This window comes from Oratosquilla oratoria, chromosome 38 (genome assembly GCF_046742065.1).
Source record: "Oratosquilla oratoria isolate Oo_2021 chromosome 38, ASM4674206v1, whole genome shotgun sequence".
NCBI lineage: Eukaryota > Metazoa > Arthropoda > Malacostraca > Stomatopoda > Squillidae > Oratosquilla > Oratosquilla oratoria.
In genome coordinates, this window is record NC_134814.1 from 16,585,957 (window position 1) to 16,607,317 (window position 21,361).

Genomic DNA, 21,361 nt, shown 5'->3' on the forward strand with positions numbered 1-21,361 from the left:
TATATGGTGTGACAAGTTTAAGTATTAGGCGTTCAATGACTTTAGAGGGGGTGCAGAGAAGTGTGATTGGGCGGTGCGATGTTGGGATTGTTGGGTCTTTGTTCGGTTTTGGAATGGTGATTATTTTACCATGCTTCCAGATGTCGGGTATAGTGTTGTGTGAATAGCTGTAGTTTGCAATGTTTGCACATATTGCACTGAACTGAGCCCTTTGTCTGTCTGCTCGAAGTAATGGGTTTAGAGCATGTTGGGCATGTGTATTTTGTGGTGGGCCCAGGATTGCTCTCTACATCTCCGGCTAAAAGTAGAAGAAGAGGGGTGATCGCCGGAAAATGACCCCTCAGTGCAGAAAAAACATAACATTGTGTGTTGGAAAAAAAGGATTGTGGTACTCCCCCAGGTAGGCGTAGCTCCTCCTTGGGGATCGGTGCCATCTGCGTAGAGCTGATGGCCAGGGGTAGTTGCTGCTGATTGGCCCCCAACTCTTGGGGTTGGGGGGTGGTCCCACGACGTAGACGTTGCAGCTCCAGGACCTATTTGTCCGGTAGGTGGCAGCGACGGCCGTACACGTGTACTCAAACCCGGCCCAGTCAAACCGCCACCAGAGCTGCCGTTTCGTAGAATTTTGTACCAAAACGTAGTAAAATAGCAGCATGTGGCAACTGTACAAGGACATGAGGAATTTTTTTCTACATATCAGCGGGCTGTTAAAAACGTTCAAAAACTCAAACTTTTGTTTAAAAATCATAGAACTAGTTATCAAATAATAAATGGTACATCAAAATATGACTTTTATGGGTAATTGTGTTACTATAAAATATTATACCCCAAAAGATACGTTTTTACCATGTAGAAAAAATCTACGCTAAAGTTTCAGCTTTCTTTTAGCGATAATAATAATAAAAAAAAATTATATCTTACTGAATATGTTAGGGCATGGGGGCCTTATATACATTCAAGAATAAAAAAACTAGAACCACCATTTTGTCAAAGTTTGACAAGTATATCTTGCTATGAAAGTCTGCACACGCCCGAGAAAAATGTATGGCAACACTCCCATTCTACACAGCAGTGTAGAAAATGCATCAACCCTGGCCACCACCACTGTCCCGCATGCATACCTTCTGATATTTAGTGTACGTAATAAAAAATACAGTACAGTACACTGTATATACAGTACATTTACATGCTTGTATTACAGTTATTACCGAATTTTTGGTATTATAGCATTATTATTACAGTTGTTATTATTACAATGTTAGAGTATCATTATGTGTTTCTATGCCATATCATACATTACCTAAACGTATACCGCTATGAAAATCTACGGTTGTTGGGGCGATATTTTCTATGACTGGACCACCCTTCCCCCCAATTGGTCCGGGCTTTTGAGGTTCGACTGTACTGTGTTTTGCTACATTGCTTCCGACACCTCTGGGCAGTGGGTGAGATACAGGGATGAACAGTCATCCAGGAGGAGCCAAGATAAGAGGTGGGGGGGTGAATGGGAGTGGAGTATGTGGAGATGGAATGGGTGGGAGTGGATTTTATGACTTTGTTTTTTGTTACCTCCCTTGTAAGGGGGAAAAAGCTGTTGGTATATGTATGTACTGCTACCAGAAGTAGGTTCTACCCTTGGGAACCATAGAAAAAAAAAAGGCGACACAAATGAGGGCAAATGATATAGTAATTCAGAATGGTGCTTCCTTTTTTGGCAAAAAATAGATAGATAAATAAAATAAAATAAAAGGGCACAGGGACAGTAACTTCCAGTGTTATAACCATGACAAGGTAGAAATAAGACCACTGTAAATTGAAAACTCCCTGTAGTATGCTACTGGTGTATTTCTTGTTGCATTTCGTTGGTAATGTTTATGTAATATAATGTGAATAGTGTGATGTTTAGGGTCCTGGCATAGAATTTTGTGTCATTCTTTGGGGGAGGATTTTGATTTCTATATGCAGGTGTCCAATTGGTGAGGTTTTGGTGCATCCTATTATTGTCAGTACCACAATCTGCAGTGTTTGTAAATTGTTTGTATTCATCTTGCTGATTGTTATTGTTGTTGTTGTCGTTCCCTAGACTGTCTGTCTGAGCAGTTCCGTCTACCCAAGGAATGCCACAGCCAAAACTGGGTTTTCCCACAAATCCTTTATAGAGTGTATGTTGCGTTGTTTGCGGGCATGATTGTGTATAATGCAGTATTCCATTATGTGTTGTATGGATTGTTAGTAACCATGCTGTGGAGGCACAGTTGAGGGTGGTTCTTTGGAAATGTGTGTAGATGGTTATTGGAGTTTATTTGAGTTGTCCAAAGTCAGTGCCTGCAATGGATTCAAGTAGGTTCATTTTCATGCGAGCTGAAAGCTAGAGGTATGCGATGATGCTGATGTCGGCGTCTTGATAATATTTATAGTAGTCGTACCTGCATGACCCTCATTCTCTCTAAACTGGCTTCATCATATTTTCTATGGTTATCAAAATTCACAGGTGAAAGAGAACGAGCAATTGGACAGCAACTTTATTTTTTATAATGCGATTATTATGATGCAACATTGCACGCCTGGCAGCTAAGGCTGCCAGACGTGCAATGTGCCCCGCAGTGAAGAGGTTAATATAGGACTTTTTTTTTTATCATTCATGGTTGTCTGGTGTGAGCAATGTCCCTGTCAAAACTTAATTTTTTTTTTGAGTGAGGGTGGAGTGTACAGTACCTCTCATTAACGGACTAAAAGGGGGGTAACGGTGTCCATTGATGTGAATAATCCGTTGATTTGGAGTGGTTTTTGGGTGGCATAGTGATTGCACAGCACCAAAAACACAGCGAAAACTCCGCAAACACAGCTAATTATCGTCTGTTAATGAGGTAGTACTGCATTTGGGGATGGAATGGGTGAGAATGGTTTTGTACCTTTTTCTTTTCGGCTACCCCCCTTGTAAGGGGGAAAAAAGCCTTGGTATATATATATGTATGAATATACTGCCAGTATCACTTGCTACCTTACACTTAACATAAACTTATATAGTGGCACTTGACTCCAGGGGCCACCACAAAGAGGTACAGTAGTAAGGTAGCCAACAGTTGCCCTTTCATCAGGGAGAAAGGTCTAGCCCATTCCCCAGCTGTTTGTGTAGTCTAGCCAGAAATAGTTTGTGGTCTGTCTTGAACATGTTTTTGTTCCTCTGTCCATCTATCATAACCACCACAAGCAGATATCTGTCACTGACATCCCTTAAGTATGTAGTTCTCATCAAAGAATTACCTCAAGGATAAGGAGCCTCTTATCAAAAGGTCAATAGTTTATTTACAACCACAAAAAATACTTTCTTTAATACAATTCAGTAGAGTGAAGTTGGCCTACCTTTCCAGGCATGATATATTACAACCATCAATGATAGTCATCCAGGAGCCAAGAAAAGAAGGAGGGAGGGGGGGGGGGATGAATGGGAGTGGAACGTGGGGATGAAATGGGTGGAAGTGGATTTATGCCTTTGACTTTGAATACCTCCCTTGTAAGGAGGAAAAGGCAGTTTGTATATGTATCAATGGTGGTAGTAGTTGTTGTACTGCAATATAAAAATACAATTCAACAAAATTAAATAGGACTTCCTTTCTAAGGATACAATACAAAACAATTATTAAGGCCGTAGTTTCTTCTTTAACATGGTTTCATACAGTGAAGTTTCATCCTCACAGTATTCCATAAACAATTCATAAACAGTTACCAAGATTCATTATACAGTTATTAGTAGTTACATATTATTCCAAAGATGTTCACTTCCAGTAAGAGGACTAATTCCAAAATATAATTTCAAATCTATACAGAAAACATTTATTTGAAAAACTCCTAAATTTCAAAATAATTTCACTATCAAATCCTATTTTATGGAGCTTTGGAGCTGAGTGAAAGAATTATATACCTGAGAAGCATGGAATGTGTGGTTTCCATATGATTTCCATCACATCTAAATCATGCTTTATTGAAGTTTTTGATTATTGCCATGCCAAAACAGGAATAAAACTAAAACAATAATTCAATGAGGGCAAATATCAACGCAGTATTAGACATCTACCTTTCTCCAGTCAAGGTGGTCATTCCTTGTATATAAGCACATTAACCCCTTCCATATGGTGCCACCTACGTAGGCGGCATGGGGAGCAAGTGGATACGCAAGGCTGCCATATCGGCGTCTTGATTATATTTATTGTAGTTGTCCCTGCGTAACTGACATACTCTCTAAACTGGATTCATCACATTTTCTATGGTTATCAAAATTCACAAGTGAGAGAGAACGATCGATATAAGCGGTGACTTTTTTATGATGCGAGTATTATGACGCAACATCATACGTCTGGCAGATAATGCTGCCCGTGAGATTTTGGCCCGGAGTGAAGTGGTTAAAGAAGAAATCTGTCACAATATTTCGTCAAAAAATAAATTTCACTAAATAGGATACCAATGAATCCAACTTAACAGGTAAAGCAGCCAAGCATTGAGTTAATGCCACTGTTATTGAGACATGATCATGTTAACTAAATACAGCCATAATTCAAGTTGTACACAAAACAAACTTATTCTGTCACCTTGTGTCCAACACCAAGTTGAAACCCCATTCCTCCTTTCAGTACCCAGACCACATCCCAATGTAATATCAGACATGTCAATGGAAGATTCTATTCAGCTTCATATCCTTCTTAGTCACCTTACAATCATGTCAGTGAAGAATCTAGGGAGACCCAAACTGCCATTATTCATGGTGTGAAATTATTTCAATTAAATCTCGCTGTTGCAATGTTAATTTATCTAGCTGAAGGCAACCTTACCTACAGTTGAAAGGTTAAAACAGACATGGTACTTGCCAGCCTGATAGATATCACACTGAGCACAAGGCATGGAAAGACCTTTGTGTCATGCTGTACGGTTTGTCATGTCTTTAATCACAAGTTGGTTTTCACTATGACAATACAAATTCAGTTACTATTTTTTCCGCTATACCTAAGTCACATTGCAGTAAGTGGAATGTAGGTAGGAGTGGGAGGAGGGGATGGATCAAGTAGTTTATGGTTGACACGATTATTCTAAGCCCACTTCAGACTAAAATCAACCTGGAAAGGACACTTTCATCTACAGTGGTACAACAACCAGACACTCTCCTTTATCTGTGTTGAACCTTTTCAATATTCTTTACATCTCCTCTTCTTCAATAGCCCTATCATTCTTCTCTCATTTTCCTGGCATCCATGAGGAGCTAAGAGGGAAAGTACTATGAATGGCTTTTTGGACGGTAGGATAGGCATATGCTTGGAGTCAGCCATCGCCCTTATAAAGAGGAGAGGACCTTTTGGTATAAGTAAAAATGTATGTGTTGTACCTCAAAACTTTTTGATAGAATATCCACCTACATTCAGTTGATCACATATGCAAGGCAGATCTTCTGGACGGATTGTTGGCAGTGGATTAATTTACAGTATAACATTTTGATTAAATCTACTTAAGTCTACTTTGGAATGCAAGAAGCCTTTGATGCAAAAATATAAACTTCTAATATAAAGTTACTTGTGAATTCCTTGTGCACATTAACATATGCAATGTTCTAAAGGTAATTTGGCTGGTGACCTTATTCTGCTATTTCTATACCAGGATAATCATCAGGAAAGAAAAAGAAATAAACACCTTGCAGAAAAATCTACCAAAAAAAATCTGGGTTGAGATGGGATTTTAAGTCCAACATCTCTTACATCAATGTTTAATCACATCCCAGATTCCAGATTGAGCTCAAAATTACAGACATAAATACTAAATGGTAAGAGCTGTCAAAAATGTGAGCCAATGTTAACAAATTTCATACAAAAATATTAATACAACTTAACTATTTATTGTAGCAGCCTATGCTTCATTTATTTTAACAAACCATTTATAATCTATAACGCAAATTATCTCCATCTTAAAACCAGTAAAATGGAATGCATTTGTGCCAAAGTCACACTTTATGTTAAAATCAAGAAGAATTATACATGGTAATGCCTAATAAATAAATCACCCTTCTCTTCCATGCGAGTCAACAAAGAATTCTTCATCTTTGGATAGTAATGCCAAAATATAATGCTGTCTTCTTCGTCTTAGTTGGTACACAAAGAAGTCTTCAGCTTCACATAACTGCCTTTGTTAACTTCTCAGCAGTTTCATAGTTTTAACACTAGACCAAAGTGTACTTTCCTGCCTGTGACTTCAGACAGTAATGTTCAATAAATAAAACAGTCTCTACAGCTTGCAAGGTATGATGTTGCTGTTATTCTAATGCACCAATACTGTACTCAAATATTATAAAAAACAATCTTATAAAAAAAAAAGTACTTCATATCGCTGCTGTCCTTCTAAAATGTCACTTCACTTCTATTTACAGTGGCTGTTGTGAGATTCATTGCTTGTAAAGTTTATGCTTCTTGTCAACCACCTAACCACACTAAACTGCTGAGGCCATGGCAAGCAAGGTGTACCTTCTAGCCAAGTCTTAGCAACTAAAAACATCTATACATCAAATAAAGCTATGTATCTGAGACTCATAATAAAGGCCACAAAATCCAAAATCATTAGAGCAACATCCACCTGTTTATTAAACCTAGTGCAGATCCAATTAGCATCAACAGACCCCCTCCATTTCCCCCTCCTGCCTTTGGCCCTCTATTACAGAGAGGCCTATCATTGCAAGTACAGTATTCCATGTGAATATTGTAAGTACCAGACCGGTAGATGCAGTAGCGATCATCACCTCCAACACCAGACTCTCCCAGCCTGGCACAGTCACGCTTGTACCGCCAGTGGCCGTTAACTGGAAAATAAATTAATCAATTTAGAAAAACTTATTTGCCAAACAAATGGTAAACCATCCATAATCTGGGGGAGACAAAGTATATGATGAATATTTCCCTAGAGTATACTTGGGGAATGTGGTTATTATGCTTATGGTATATAAGGGTAAAGACTCCAATGGACAATGACGTTCCATGAATGTTTTATCCCTTAAAAGTTCTAATAGAATCTAATTTTTTCCCACTCTGACTAAAAATTACAGGATATTATGAACAAACAAAATATGAGAACATTTATCACTATTGCCTATATGATGGAACTAATGATAAATACAAATAAACATATACCAAGGGCTTTTTTTCCCCCTTACACAGGAGGTAGCCAAAGTCAGGCATAATACCATTCCCACCCATTCCACCTCCATTCATCACCCTTCCCTCACTCCCTCTCATTTTTGCTCCTGAATGTTGAATTATCCCTGCATCTCACCCATTGCCCTGGGTCAGAAACAATGCTGCAAGATACAGCAAGGCCACTTCATTTAATTGGTGTCCTCCCTTTCCATCCCCTCATGCTGTAACATTGAAGATGGGGAAAAATCCTTTCAGGCTGTGTCAAAATATCATTCACACATACCGTATATTTCCACGTATAAGACGACCCTAAAATCCAAAAATTCACCCCTTAAAATTGGGGGTCGTCTTATACTACCATTATAAAAATCAGACCTTGAATTCTACGCCTGCCGATAACCACCGATACACAGAAAATGATTCACATTATGATAAGAACTGGTAATAAAGGTAATTAAACCATATTTACCTTATATATTATTGGCATATCTTTATAGTAAATGGCAATTGTTATTAAATTCGAGGAATAATTCTATACTAATGAAATTATGGTACTTTTAACTACTCTATGTAAACACATTTAACACAGCTGAAAAAAATGTATACATCGAGCACTGGCTGCGTTCAAAGCAACCTTTTTCTTTCGCTAACTTTTCAGTAATTTTTAACCTCTTCAGTCCGGGCCTTAAATCTCGCGGGCAGCAGCCGATGCCAGCCGTACAACGTGTCGTAATAATACTCGCATCATAAAATATAGTCACCGCTTATATTGATCGTTCTCTCTTTCACCCATGAATTTTGATAACCATAGAAAATGTGATTACAGACAGTTTAGAGAGTATGTCATTACGGAGGGGCAACTACAATAAATATAATCAAGACGCTGATATGGCAACCTCGCGTATCCACTTGCTCCTCATGACGCCTATGTATGCTGCACCGTATGGAAGGGGTTAAGACTGAAAATAACAATTTTGGATTACAGTACATAAAACGTTTATTTATCAATATTACAGTAGTTGAACCAGGAGCGTAAACAAATAATTTTTGTTAGTTAGTTAACGTGTGTTCTCAGAAAATCATGATACATGATTTGCTTTGTTATTTCACTTATTTTGAATTTATAAGGATACAGTAAGTAATTTATCTGGTATAAGGATACAGTTAAGTAATGAGAAAGAAAAGAGAAAAAGCGGAAAAAACAGCTGATAAACGTAATCAAAACAATTCTTTTTGTATGGTAGGTTTGATACACTGATGCTTTTGTAATTTAGCAGTCGTCTTATACTACCAATATGAGATAAATTCATAAAAATTTGCTCTAATTTTGTACCTCGTCTTATACACGGAAATATATGGTAACCCCTTCCTAACCCCCATCCCCTTCCATGCATCACAGTACAATTCATACACAACCATTCTCCACTCAACCCCATCTTCTACCTTCTCCCTTCCTTTCTCACCAGACATTCCCCTTTCCCAATGCCCCTTTTAACCCACCCATCCATCTCATCCTTGGCTGTCCCCTCATGTTCACTCCATCTACCTCTGCTTTTCACACTTCTTTTACTGATCTTTCTTCTCTCATTCTTTCATGTGTCCAAACCATCCCAATACTCTTTCATCTAAAAGAACTAATGATGAGAGCAAGTAAATGGTGGTCCTACAATATAGGCTTCAGGCAGTATCAATTAATCAATCCTTTGTCCCTGGTCTTTCTTGCAAAAGACCTGTGGCCTCCAGTAAACCAACTACAGTTTCCTCAGAGAACTTAGAAGAGATACTGCATTGTTGTCTAGGGATTGTTAGCGTAGGACATTACATTATGAGGTGTTCTTTGTCTTTTGTGCAGTAAATACATCTTGAGTAGTTTGAATCTGTGCCTTAGTCTATTCTATGTTGGCACCATCTTGGTTGTGTATGGATGATGCTGAGGTGCATGAAAGGGAGTGGGTGGGGGATGGGGAGTGAGGGAGTATGTATGAGAAATAATATGATGCAGCCTGAAGGGATTTCTCCCTGTCTTTTCCATTTCTGCTTCTGACCAAGGACAGTGGGTGAGATGCAGGGATGACCCGTCATCCAGGAGGAGCCAAGGCAAAAGGGAGGGAGGGGATGAATGGGAGTGGAGTATGTGGGGATGGAATGGGTGGGAGTGGATTTTATGCCTTTGTTTTTTGGCTGCCTCCCTCATAAGAGGTAAAAAGCCTTTGGTATATGTATGTACTATCTTCATGATGGATGGTGTCCTGAGTGCAGGTATGCTAGTGTGGTTCTTGTCTGGTTTGGTAGGGTTTTGTCTGAGGAACTTATATCTGGGCTTTGTTGTTGGAATCTTGAGTTTAGTGGTTTTTCTTGAAGGGTTTGTTAATTGTCTAGGTATGAACGTGTTTATATGATAGGTTGTAGTAAATGTTTAAGTAGTATGCTGCTGCTGTAGTTTTTGTGCTCTGTTAACGCTGCTTGTGAGATGTAGTGTGAATGGTGTGTGTCGTTGAGGACCACAATGGAAATAAGCATACATGCTTTTTTGTGTTATCCTCGGCAATTTGCAATAATTACTTCAAACCATGTGTTCTTGTCATCATCTGCACTTCATGTATATTGATTCTTTGCCAAATAAATTTATCATTATTATTATTATTCAGTACAATGACCCCTACATAGGCGTCACAAGGCCTGAGTGGGTACATGAGGATGCTGGCGTCAACATCTTGATTATATTATTTTTGTAGTTGTACATGAGTTACCCCCGGATTCTGTGAACTGGTTTGATCTTGTTTTTCGAATTTATTATTACACAGAGTAAAAAAAAACGAGTAATACAGCAGTGACTTTATATTCTATAATGCAAGTACAGTGGAACCTCGCTATTCATACACAATCCGTTCCAGGAGGCTGTTCGAATGGCGATTTGTACGAATGGCGAATCATTTTTCCCATAAGATATAATGTAAATTGAATTAATCCGTTCCAGACACACAGATGATTGCTTATTTAAACCTTTGTAATAATATTTTAAGCATAAGATACATAAAAACTATGAAAAACAATCAATATACAGTACTGTACATGAAATAAATAAAAATTTAACTGCACTTAACCTGTACTGAGATGAGCTGAAGGCATAAGTGGAAGGTGGAGAGGAGGAGGAGGAGGAGAAATGTTGATGTTACTGTTTGGAAGGGGAGTCTCCTTCCATATAAACATCAGGTAATATCCCTTTCCTTACATATATATATATTTAGTCTTTTCATATCTAAACACTAAGATGAGAGGAAGGAAGGGGTGGTGGGAGTGGGTGGCTATCGCCCAGGTAAGTGGGAAAAAGCCCTCAGTATATGGATAGATAATTCAATACCCACCCCACCTCCTATCTGTTCTTCTCTTAGCTTCCTTTACCTTGCATACTTCTCATATATTTTCTTGTTTCTTCTTTGCAGCAATTGCTCAATTGCTTGCCTCTTTTCTGCCTCCATATCTTCATTACATCATTTAATATCCAACCCACCTCCTATCTGTTCTTTGCTTAGCTTCCTTTACCTTGCATAGTTCTCATATATTATCTTGTTTCTTCTTTGCAAAAATTGCTCAACTGCTTGCCTCTTTTCTGCCTCCATATCTCCATTCCATCATTTACTGCTTTTCCTTCTATACCCGCCCTTATCCCAAACACCAGCCTTTGCACACTTTAGCATTCACACTCCCATTTCCTGTTCCTCTTTCACAACACTTTCACAAGCTCTCTTAAATTCACTTGGTATTCTTCCTTTTCCTCCTCACTCACCTCTCACTTTCAACACCCTCTCTTCTCTTCTTTCTCCACTTTACATCCACTCTTTTAGTTTTTGCATCTCATTAACCTCTTCGATACGATGACGCCTACGTAGGTATCATGAGGAGCAAGTGGATACGCGAGGATGCCGATGTCAGCGTCTTGATTATATATATTGTAGTTGTACCTGCGTGACCCCCATACTCTGTAAACTGGCTTCATCATATTTTCTATGGTTATCAAACTTTATTTTTTATAATGCGAGTATTATGACGCAACATCGCACGTCTGGCAGCTAATGCTGCCCACGAGATTTTGGCCTGTATTGAAGGGGTTAAGCAGCAATGTGTCCTAGAAAACTGTATTAGTTTTTAATCCATGTATAGTTGGTATATATCAATTCATATTGGCAAAAAAATACCTGGAGAATTTTGGCCTATTTTCTAAATCTTGACCACTTCAGTAATATATCACAAAACATACAAAACTACAAGAACCTACTTTTCATCCTAATTTTCCGACACATGGTTGCCCTTGCTCCTCTCAAGTGAGGAAGGCCCGGAATAGAATCACAGTCCATCTGTTTGGCAGTTGTGTTGTCAAAAGGGTTCCCACAGGCTGGATCTAGGTTGCTAGTGCAGTGCCAGCATTTGATAGCATAAGCTGTAACAAAATTATTCTCTTAAGAATGAAAAAAAAAAATGGAGAATACAAGTGCCCCTGTATTGGGTACTGACTTCATACATTTCAAACAGTCAATACACGACTTTAATGGTGCCCCCAAGGATGAGCCATGCAGCAATTCTCTTAAGATTAGAAATTATTTCACACTTCAGCAGATGTGTACCACTGTTGTGTTTATAAGACAGCATGTGTCCACAAACGTTCACTCAATACCCTCATCATACATCTACAGCAGTAAAATAAGATTCTAACTTGCAAAACAACAAATGTAAGTCAACCAAATTAAGTGGAGAGTTCCATTATACACTAGTGGTGTGTGCAAATTCTAACAAAGCAACAACAACACCAAGTACCCCTTCCTCACACACTGACAAAGTCCATATACACAGAGTATATAGGTAGCATGTCATGTTGTGGTCTCTCAAAACTAAATTTACAAGAGGATTATAGTTTCACTTTTGTCTTTAGGATGTGTGAAAGTGGCAGTAGACTGGAAGTGAACATTAAGGGAGAGCGACTGGAGGAATTGGATAGTTTTAGATACTTGGGTGCAAGTGTAGCAGGAAAAGGTGGAGTGAAGGTGGAGGTAGAATGTAGATTGAGAGAAGCGAGTAAATGCCTTGGTGGTTTAAAGAGTGTAATGAGGAATAGACATTTGGGAATGGATGCGAAGAGGAGACTGTATGAAGGAGTGATTGTGCCAACAGCACTGTATGGGGCAGAAACGTGGAACATAAGAGAAGAAGAGAGAAGGAGTTTGAATGTGTTTGAGATGAGGTGTCTGAGAAGTATGGTGGGAGTTACTAGGCTAGATAGAGTGAGAAATGAGGAGGTGAGGAGGAGAACAGGGGTGAAAAAGGATTTGGGAGAGAGGGTTGATGAAAGAATATTAGGATGGTTTGGACACATGGAAAGAATGAGTGAAGAAAGACTAGTAAAAGAGGTATGGAAGGCAGATGTGGAGGGAGTGAACATGAGGGGACGTCCTAGGATGAGGTGGATGGATGGGGTGAAGGGGGCTTTGGGGAAGAGGGGAATGTCTGTTGAGGAAGGAAGGGAGAGGACGGAAGACAGAGGTGAGTGGAGAATGGTTGTATATGGATGATGTTGTGACTGCATGAGGAGGAATGGGCGGGGGGGGGGGGGTAGTATGTGTGAGTAAATTTTGACGCAGCCCGAAGGGATTTCTCCCCATCCTCCCTTTATATGCAAAGGGGGACGGAGAGGGGGGGTCGCCGATTAAATGAAGCGGCCTTGCTGTGGATGTACTGTGTCTTGCGACACTGCTTCTGACCCAGGGCGGTGGGCAGGGTGCAGGGATGACCCGTCATCCAGGAGGTGCTCAGATGAGAGGAAGGGTGTGGAGTGTATTTAGGGATGAAATGGGTGGGAGTGTTTTTATGCCTTTCCTTTTGTGGCTACCTCCCTTGGAAGGGGGAAAAAGCCTTGGTATATGTATGTATGTATGTATTATAGTTTCAGAAAAGTTAGCAGAACTGACAAGGTGAGCTGATCTAGAATAGATAAAACAAAATGACGAGGCATGTGGTGGATCTCTGTGGAAATAATGACAAAAATGAATACCATAATTGAAAGAGAAGTATAAACATAATGGTGAATCATCAGTAAAATTTAGAATCACACAAACATGGATATTAACTTGTTAAGCATCTGCTTCTGCTTATGCAGTTTTCCAATTTCTTTCCACAATTATGCTCAACGGGATAGACCATTCTCAACTTTAAAAATTCCTTTCAAGCTGTCTCCGACTTCATATCACGTTTATATGTATAGAAAATTATAGGAACATCATCTGACTACATTTTGAGTGCATCTTGAAGTTTGTGGCAGCTTTTGCTGGCTCGCTAGAAGATAGCAAAGAAACATTTTCAGTACGCGGTGAGTGTTCATCATACGAGTAGAATTATATTTCTATATTTCCTGGAGATAACTACAAAAAGGGACAATTACTGTCGTTTTTCTGGATTTTTCATGTGTGTGTGTGTGTCCTTTTCTCCATTTTCTTGTCATTGTTGAATTTAACTTTTTTAAATAAAAGAAAATCAAGTAATTTTTTTCTTTTCCCTAATTTGTTCATTATTCCAACATTGACTAAATATGTATATTTATGTCAAAATAGACAAATTACTTGGTTTACTTGGTGGTGTTCTGAGGTTGATCACTCACAGTCACGGTGATCCGCTGCTGAATCCGATTTTGGTGTCCCTAGTTAGTAGGTCCACTTGATCCGGGATGGAGTTTGAGGCTGCCCAACAGATGTCTGTATAGCCTGGTACCGGTGGTTCATCAGGTAAGGATGATGTTAAGTATCTGTCCAGGCCAGCCTTAAATGTGTCCACCGTGCAGCCTGTTATGTCTCTTACTTGTTTAGGGAGTGCATTGAAGATCCTTGGTCCTTCATGCCCCAGGCTGGCAGCAAGTAAAGTCTTGATTCGCTCTAGGGCTCTGGTTGGAAGGGTTCTTCTTTTGCACTTCCGCCCTGTTCGTTTATTGTATTGTGAGTGCAGTGTAAAGGAGTTTGTGGGGTCTGGTGTTTGCTTTTCCAGGATCTTCCACAGGTAGATGGCCCTGTACCGGTCCCTCCTCCTTTGTTGGGAGAACAGATCGAGTTTCTTGAGGCGGTCCCAGTAGTTTAGTTCCCTCATCCCCTGGATCTGTTGGGTGAAGCTTCTTTGAACTGCTTCCAGTTGCTGGATTTCCCCTCTTTTATGGGGTGACCACAATTGACTGCAGTAGTCTAGTGTGGGTTGGACTAGGGCCTTCCAAAGGGTTAGCATAACCTGTGGTTCCCTTGATGAGAAAGTACAGAGTACCCAGCTTGCCATTCCCTTGGCTTTCTTTATTGTTTCATCAATGTGATGATGAAAGCTGGCGTCGTCGCTGAGGTGGACTCCCAGGCATTTTACATGCATCTTTGGGAGGATGACTAAGTCTCCCTCAGTGTGCAGAGCAGTTTCCCGCTTGATGTCTTGGTATGGACCACATCTCAGCATTTCGAATTTTCCCTCATTAAACTGCATGTTGTTTTCTGCAGCCCAGGTGTACACCTTGTTGAGGTCCTCTTGTAAGTGGTTTACGTCCTCTTGGCTGGTCACTATGTGGCTGATGTTTGTGTCATCAGCAAAAGAGGTGAGAACTGAGGAGCCTATGTATTTGTCGATGTCACCCAGGTGGATGAGGAATAGGAGTGGACCCAGAACTGAACCTTGCGGCACTTTGCTACTTACTGCGGCCTCTACAGATTTGCAGCCATCCACTGCCACTGTCTGTGCCCTCCCAGTGAGGAAACTGGATAGCCAGTTTCCCAGTTTCCCTCCAATTCCTAAGGATCTGATTTTATGGAGGAGGATGCCGTGATCAACCTTATCAAATGCCTTGGCGAAGTCAAGGAAGACCACATCTACATTTCTTCCTTCCACCAGGTTGTGTAGGAGCCAGTCGTAATGATCCAGTAGCTTTGATAGACAGGAGCGCCCTTTTCTAACCATTGTTGGGTTTCGTTTAGGAAGTTGTTGTCTTCCATATACTTGGTGACTTTATCCTGCACACATTTCTCAACACTTTGGTGATATGAGATGTAAGTGCCACTGGTCTGTAATTTTGTGGGAGGCTCCTGTCCCCTCCTTTGTAGATGGGGCTTATAGTGGCTTTTTTGAGGAGTGCCGGGACCACTCCTTTGTCCAGAGAGGATCTCCATAACATACTTATGGGTTGCACTAGGGTTTCTCTGCATTTTAGGAGCATGATGGCTAGTACTCCGTCTGGTCCAGCGGCCGAGTTTGATTTGAGCTATTTTATGCTGTTATTTATGTCGTTCTTTGTGAACAGTATGTCTGTGAGCTGTGGTGACTGGGGGTTATCCGTTTCAAAGAATGTTGCTGGGTTGCTGACAACTTTGGACGCTCTTGGTGTACTGAGTACACTGTTGTACTGTTGCCTCAACACTTCACATGTTTCTCCCGGATCTTTTGTTAAGTGTTCCCCTGTCTGTTTTTAGGGGGGCCAATCTGGGTTTTTGTCTTTATGTTCCTCTTGTAATAGCTGTAGAAGTATTTCGGGTTTTGTTTAATGTTTGTTATCGCCCGACTTTCATCGTTTCTCCTTTGTGCTTCATGGGATACTCTTATTTGTTGTTCGACTTCAGCTATTTTGGTCCTGATTCGGCACTCCTTTTCTTCACTTTTTCTTTTAATCAGTTGTTTAATTAAGAACCTTCTTTTCTTCATCAGGATTCTTCTGTCTCTCGGTATGGTGGTTTGTTGAGGTCTTCTGTTTCGTTTTAGTGGGATGTGGTTATTGCAGACTTCTAGTAAAGTTTTTATTAGGGCCTGGAATGTGTCATCTGGACTATTCCCTTCCATGATCTGGTCCCAATTTACCTTACCAAGAAGACTAGCATTGACCTCTTCCCACTTTATGGAGTCGCTGTGGAAACTGAAGTGCCCAAGGTGAGTATCCTCCGATGGGGTTGGTGTACTTTGTACATTCCCTGTTTTCATGTAGGTGGTGTTCACTGTGATGAGGTTGTGGTCAGTGAGCGTTGTTTCTTCTACATGGTAGTTGCTGAGAATGTCCTGATTGTTGGTGAAGAAAAGGTCGAGGATATTATTTATCCTTGTTGGCTTGGTTACCATCTGTGTGAGAAATGCCCTGTCAGTTAGGTCCAGCAGGAGTTTGGCTTGGACTCGGTCCTCTATTGTTCTTCCTGATACGGTACCTTCTGGCCATTGTATAAATGGTAGATTAAAATCCCCACACAGGATGATGTCAGGCATTGGTGTTTGCAGACTATCTAGTAGGAGGTCTATCTTTTCTATCCCTCTTCTGAATTTTTTAGTGTCACACTGGGGTGGGCGATAGCAGTTAATGACAATAAGGTTGAGTGTGTTTATATTAAAGAGTGTAATGAGGAATAGACATTTGGGAATAGATGCGAAGAGGAGACTGTATGAAGGAGTGATTGTGCCAACAGCACTGTATGGGGCAGAAACGTGGAACATAAGAGAAGAAGAGAGAAGGAGTTTGAATGTGTTTGAGATGAGGTGTCTGAGAAGTATGGTGGGGGTTACTAGGCTGGATAGAGTGAGAAATGAGGAGGTGAGGAGGAGAACAGGGGTGAAAAAGGATTTGGGAGATAGGGTTGATGAAAGAATATTAGGATGGTTTGGACACATGGAAAGAATGAGTGAAGAAAGACTAGTAAAAGAGGTATGGAAGGCAGATGTGGAGGGAGTGAACATGAGGGGACGTCCTAGGATGAGGTGGATGGATGGGGTGAAGGGGGCTTTGGGGAAGAGGGGAATGTCTGTTGAGGAAGGAAGGGAGAGGACGGAAGACAGAGGTGAGTGGAGAATGGTTGTATATGGATGATGTTGTGATTGCATGAGGAGGAATGGGCAGGGGGGTGGGGGGTGGGGTAATATGTGTGAGTAAATTTTGACGCAGCCCGAAGGGATTTTCTCCCCGTCCTCTCCTTATATGCAAGGGGGGACGGAGAGGGGGGGTTGCCGATTAAATGAAGCGGCCTTGCTATGGATGTGCTGTGTCTTGCGACACTGCTTCTGACCCAGGGCGGTGGGCAGGGTGCAGGGATGACCCGTCATCCAGGAGGTGCTCAGATGAGAGGGAGGGTGGGAGGGGTGTGGAGTGTATGTAGGGATGAAATGGGTGGGAGTGTTTTTATGCCTTTCCCTTTTTGGCTACCTCCCTTGTAAGGGGGAAAAAGCCTTGGTATATGTATGTATGTATGTGTTTATATGTAGAGCTATGAGTTCAACCTGACTGTCTGTGTGTGTAAGGAGGATCTTTGTGTCTGAGGTGTGGGTATTCCTTACATATATGATAACACCTCCATGCATTCTCCCTTCTCTATCTACTCTATATGGGGTATATTGCCCCATTGCTATTTCTGCATCTTTCACCTCCTTCCTCAAGTGTGTTTCAGTCAGGGCAACAAACAGGGGGTCCTCTAGCACTGTTAGTTCTTTGATGAATGGAACTTTACTTTGGTTAGTTTTAGGGTAGAGGCCTTGTATGTTACCCATGATGATGTTTTCTAGTGTGTATTTGTTTGTGCCGTTGTGAGCCAGGGAAATTGTTGGCTGGGTAGTATTGCTGTCTGTGGAGGTGGCAGTGGTATGTACCCTGTTGGTTTCCTCTCTTCCATGTAGTTGTTGTTGTCGTTCCCTAGACTGTCTGTCCGAGCAATCCCGTCTCCCCAAGGAATGCTACAGCCGAAACTGGGTTTTCCCACAAATCCTTTATAGAGTGTATGTTGTGTTGTTTGCGTGCATGATTGTGTATAATGCAGTCTTCCATTATGTGTTGTATGGTATGGGGTGAAGTGTTACACCCTTGGCAGCGTCTACGTCGTGGGACCACCCCCCAACCCCAAGAGTTGGGGGCCAAACAGCAGCAACCACCCCTGGCCATCAGCTCTACGCAGGTGGCACCGATCCCCAAGAGGAGCTACGCCTGCCTTGGGGAGTACCACAATCTTCCATGTGTAGTTGGTCAAGAGTGTTCCCTGTGCTTGTATGGTTTTGGTCAGTAGATCTAGGGCTGTGTTCAAGCCGTTTACCAAGCCTAAAAAATCCACTTGGGCACTTTGTGTCTTTTCAGACCCTAGAACATTGCTTACGGGTGCTGGGTCTGATCCACAGGGTTTGTGATGTGTTTGCATCTGAGATTCTGTTCCCCTGTGTGTGTTGGTGTTGGTATGTAAATTCCTCTCTTTGTTGTTGTCTGTGTTGTCCGGTTTCCGGCTTGTGCCCCTAACATGCAGGAATTTACAGTCTCTGGTCAAGCATTTTTTGTTTCTTAGGTAGTTTCTGCACATAGTTGGGTGGAATAGGGTACAGTTTTTCCCCAATTTGCATCCCTTTTGGTCCTTTATCCCATGGGTCAAGAGTTTGGGGCATGGTTTTGGGTGTCTGTGGGAACAGTCTTTGCCTGTTATTCCATAGTTACAAACTCCACGTTTATACTAACGACATATAGAAGTTACTTGTTTGTTTCCTGAGGCCAATGAGTGTGGGTCTTTTGTTTGTGCCTGTGGCTGACCAGTGTTGTTTTGGTTTTCTGTTACTATCTTTTGTTGTGTCTTTGTGTTTGACTGGTCTAAGGTGTTGTGTTCACCTGAGTGTGGTGGTTCTGGGTCAATCTGGTTGGTATTCAGGTTTTCTGGTGTACTACCTAGATCCTCCTTTATATTCTCGTTTGATTGAGAGTCCTGGTAAGATGTAGGTGTACTGCCTAGAATTTCGCTCATCTCTCCCTTTGATTGTGATTCTTTGGTATTGTTACAATATAGGTACCCCGGAATCCGCGCGCGGCGCCACTGTCGATCATGTGTTGTTTTCATGGACAAATGTTGCAGCCCACTAGTTTTTGTTTAGTTCAATTTGAATGCTTCCCGCGCTTTGCGCATGCGCAAGATATTCAAATTACCTTGTTGTTTTGCAAGTGTAAGGCTAATTCTTGAAATAGAAACAATTTTTCAGCGACTTAAACGGAAATTTGGTTATCAAACTTGGCAACATAGTTTTCCGAGTAAAATATAAAGGTAAGGAATGTCTAAACATAATTTTAAGTTAGATAAACAAGTTTTTCAACCTATTTTCTCCCGGAATTGAGAAGCTTAATAAAATTGACTTTTTCGTGTTTGAGCTATAGCCCCTGGAATTTAGCTAGATCACCCATGAATCTGATGCGTCCAGTTCGCGTTTCATTTTGTTTACTATTACCATTGACAACCAAAATCACACAATGACGGTTTTTGCTCAAATGCATAATTTATATATAAAAAATAGCATATGGTTGCATTATTTGACCTATTTTCTTTAAAATGTGTGATTTCCATGTAGAATGATCGAAGAGAAGTTACGTTTTTATCCTCTACAAAATTATCAACCGGCAACCAACGTCATTGTTTGGGTTTCGTCGGCGTTGGTTGCCGGCTGATAATTTTTCAGAGGATAAAAACGTAACTTCTCTTCGATCATTTTACGTGGAAATTATCCATTTTAAAGAAAATAGGTCAAATAATGCAACCATGTGCTATTTTTTATATATAAATTATGCATTTGAGCAAAAACCGTGATTGTGTGGTTTTGGTCGACGTCGGTCGACTTCGGTCGGCGTTTAGCGACAGCTTCATGGTTGCCATGAAAAGGCAAATATGGTATGATGGAGATGTCTCACTTTGTTTTTGACATGCTCATGTGATTTGTTGATCCATAAAACCAAAGTATTCCGAATTTTAATAAAATTGGACCAGTGGTTTAGAGTTAATGTGTATTTCTTTACCGAAATCTTTACAAATTACCACCCTTAATTCTAACACTTTGTTATGGTAAAGTCGAGCCAAAAATGCGGGCTAAGAAAATAATTAAAAAAATCGTATCTCCCTTATTTTTCAAGCTATTTCAAAAATTTAAAAAGCATTTTGTTTCTAATAAAGTTGTCTTTCATATGCAACAATAATATAAAGGTTAATTTTTTTTTGAAAATTTTGTGGGGGTACCTATACAATACCAAAGAATCACAATCAAAGGGAGAGATGAGCGAAATTCTAGGCAGTACAACAGTACAATAATTGTACTGTTGTTTGAAAAATACAAAAATGATGAAATAAAAGCAAACAAGTTCATAAGAATAGAGTAATGGAAAAAAACAAAAAACATTGTGAAGTTGAAAGAAGGTGACGCTGCCAAAGTGCCAATGGTTGCAGAGGGTGATGCTCAACAGGTTCAACATGAAATTTATGATATTCAATAGTTCCAACCCTAACATAACTTAACCTGACTTAATCATTCAATATAAAAAATAGATACTTCAAATGCAAAAAAAGAAAGAAGTGAAAAATGGGTTTGTGTGATAATGGAATAGAACAAAATGATTCAGGGTAAATAAGTCAACTCCATACATGATCATATGATGTATTTCAATTTCACTTTTTTTGTAATTCATAAAAAAGCCTATTAACTTTGACAAACTTCTTGTTCAACATTCTAGTTCACAATTTCTCTGACTTGGATGTGCATAACCACACCCAAACCAAGCTTTTAACACTTTCTGAATATTAATTACACTAACAATGTTTACTTGACAAATTTTCAGTTGCTATGAATTAAAACCCATACATTTTTCAATTGCCCTCTCTTTTGGCCGCATAAATGATACATGTAACATAAAACTAATATTTGCAACCTAAAATAACATTGACAACCAATTTGTAATTTTTTTCACACAAGTTATTAACTATATGACAATCTATCATTTGTCAACAGGTGTGCATAAAAAGACAATACCTTGTCTGATGCTGAAGATGAATGCCACACTTATAAAAGAAGCACTTAATAATATTCGAGTCCTCATTTTTACTTTCTTATTGCTGCACCTTTATGGATGCACCTACGCCAAACTTGAGGTCAGGTACGTGTGTTTTGTTACCTGTCCGTAGACCGCTGCATTAGATTCCAATATTATGACTTAAGTTGGATAATTATAACTATAATAACGCAGAAATAGACCCATGGTGATAGGATACATATATCTTTCAATGCAAAATATGATATTTCTTTTCGCTAGTTATTCCTATTTACGGTATATAAGAAATGTTGGAATCCTCATAAATGGACCAAAGAAAATCGAAGGTGTTCGGACAGCTCATAGATTGGTCACGTGACTTTAGGACTCCACCTTGTTTCTTTTA

At 40.2% G+C, this 21,361-nt stretch overlaps 1 protein-coding gene across 1 annotated transcript; it reads right to left on the reverse strand.

The window, feature by feature from the left end:
* Positions 1 to 3,299: 3,299 nt before the first annotated feature.
* On the reverse strand, positions 3,300 to 21,143 carry LOC143019983 (UPAR/Ly6 domain-containing protein crok-like). The gene is made up of 3 exons (XM_076176059.1): positions 20,958 to 21,143; positions 11,443 to 11,604; positions 3,300 to 6,832 (listed from the first exon to the last, which is right to left on the reverse strand). The coding sequence occupies exons 1-3, from the start codon at positions 21,022 to 21,024 to the stop codon at positions 6,594 to 6,596; spliced, it is 468 nt and encodes a 155-aa protein (XP_076032174.1). The 5' UTR covers positions 21,025 to 21,143; the 3' UTR covers positions 3,300 to 6,593.
* Between the last annotated feature and the right edge of the window lie 218 nt (positions 21,144 to 21,361).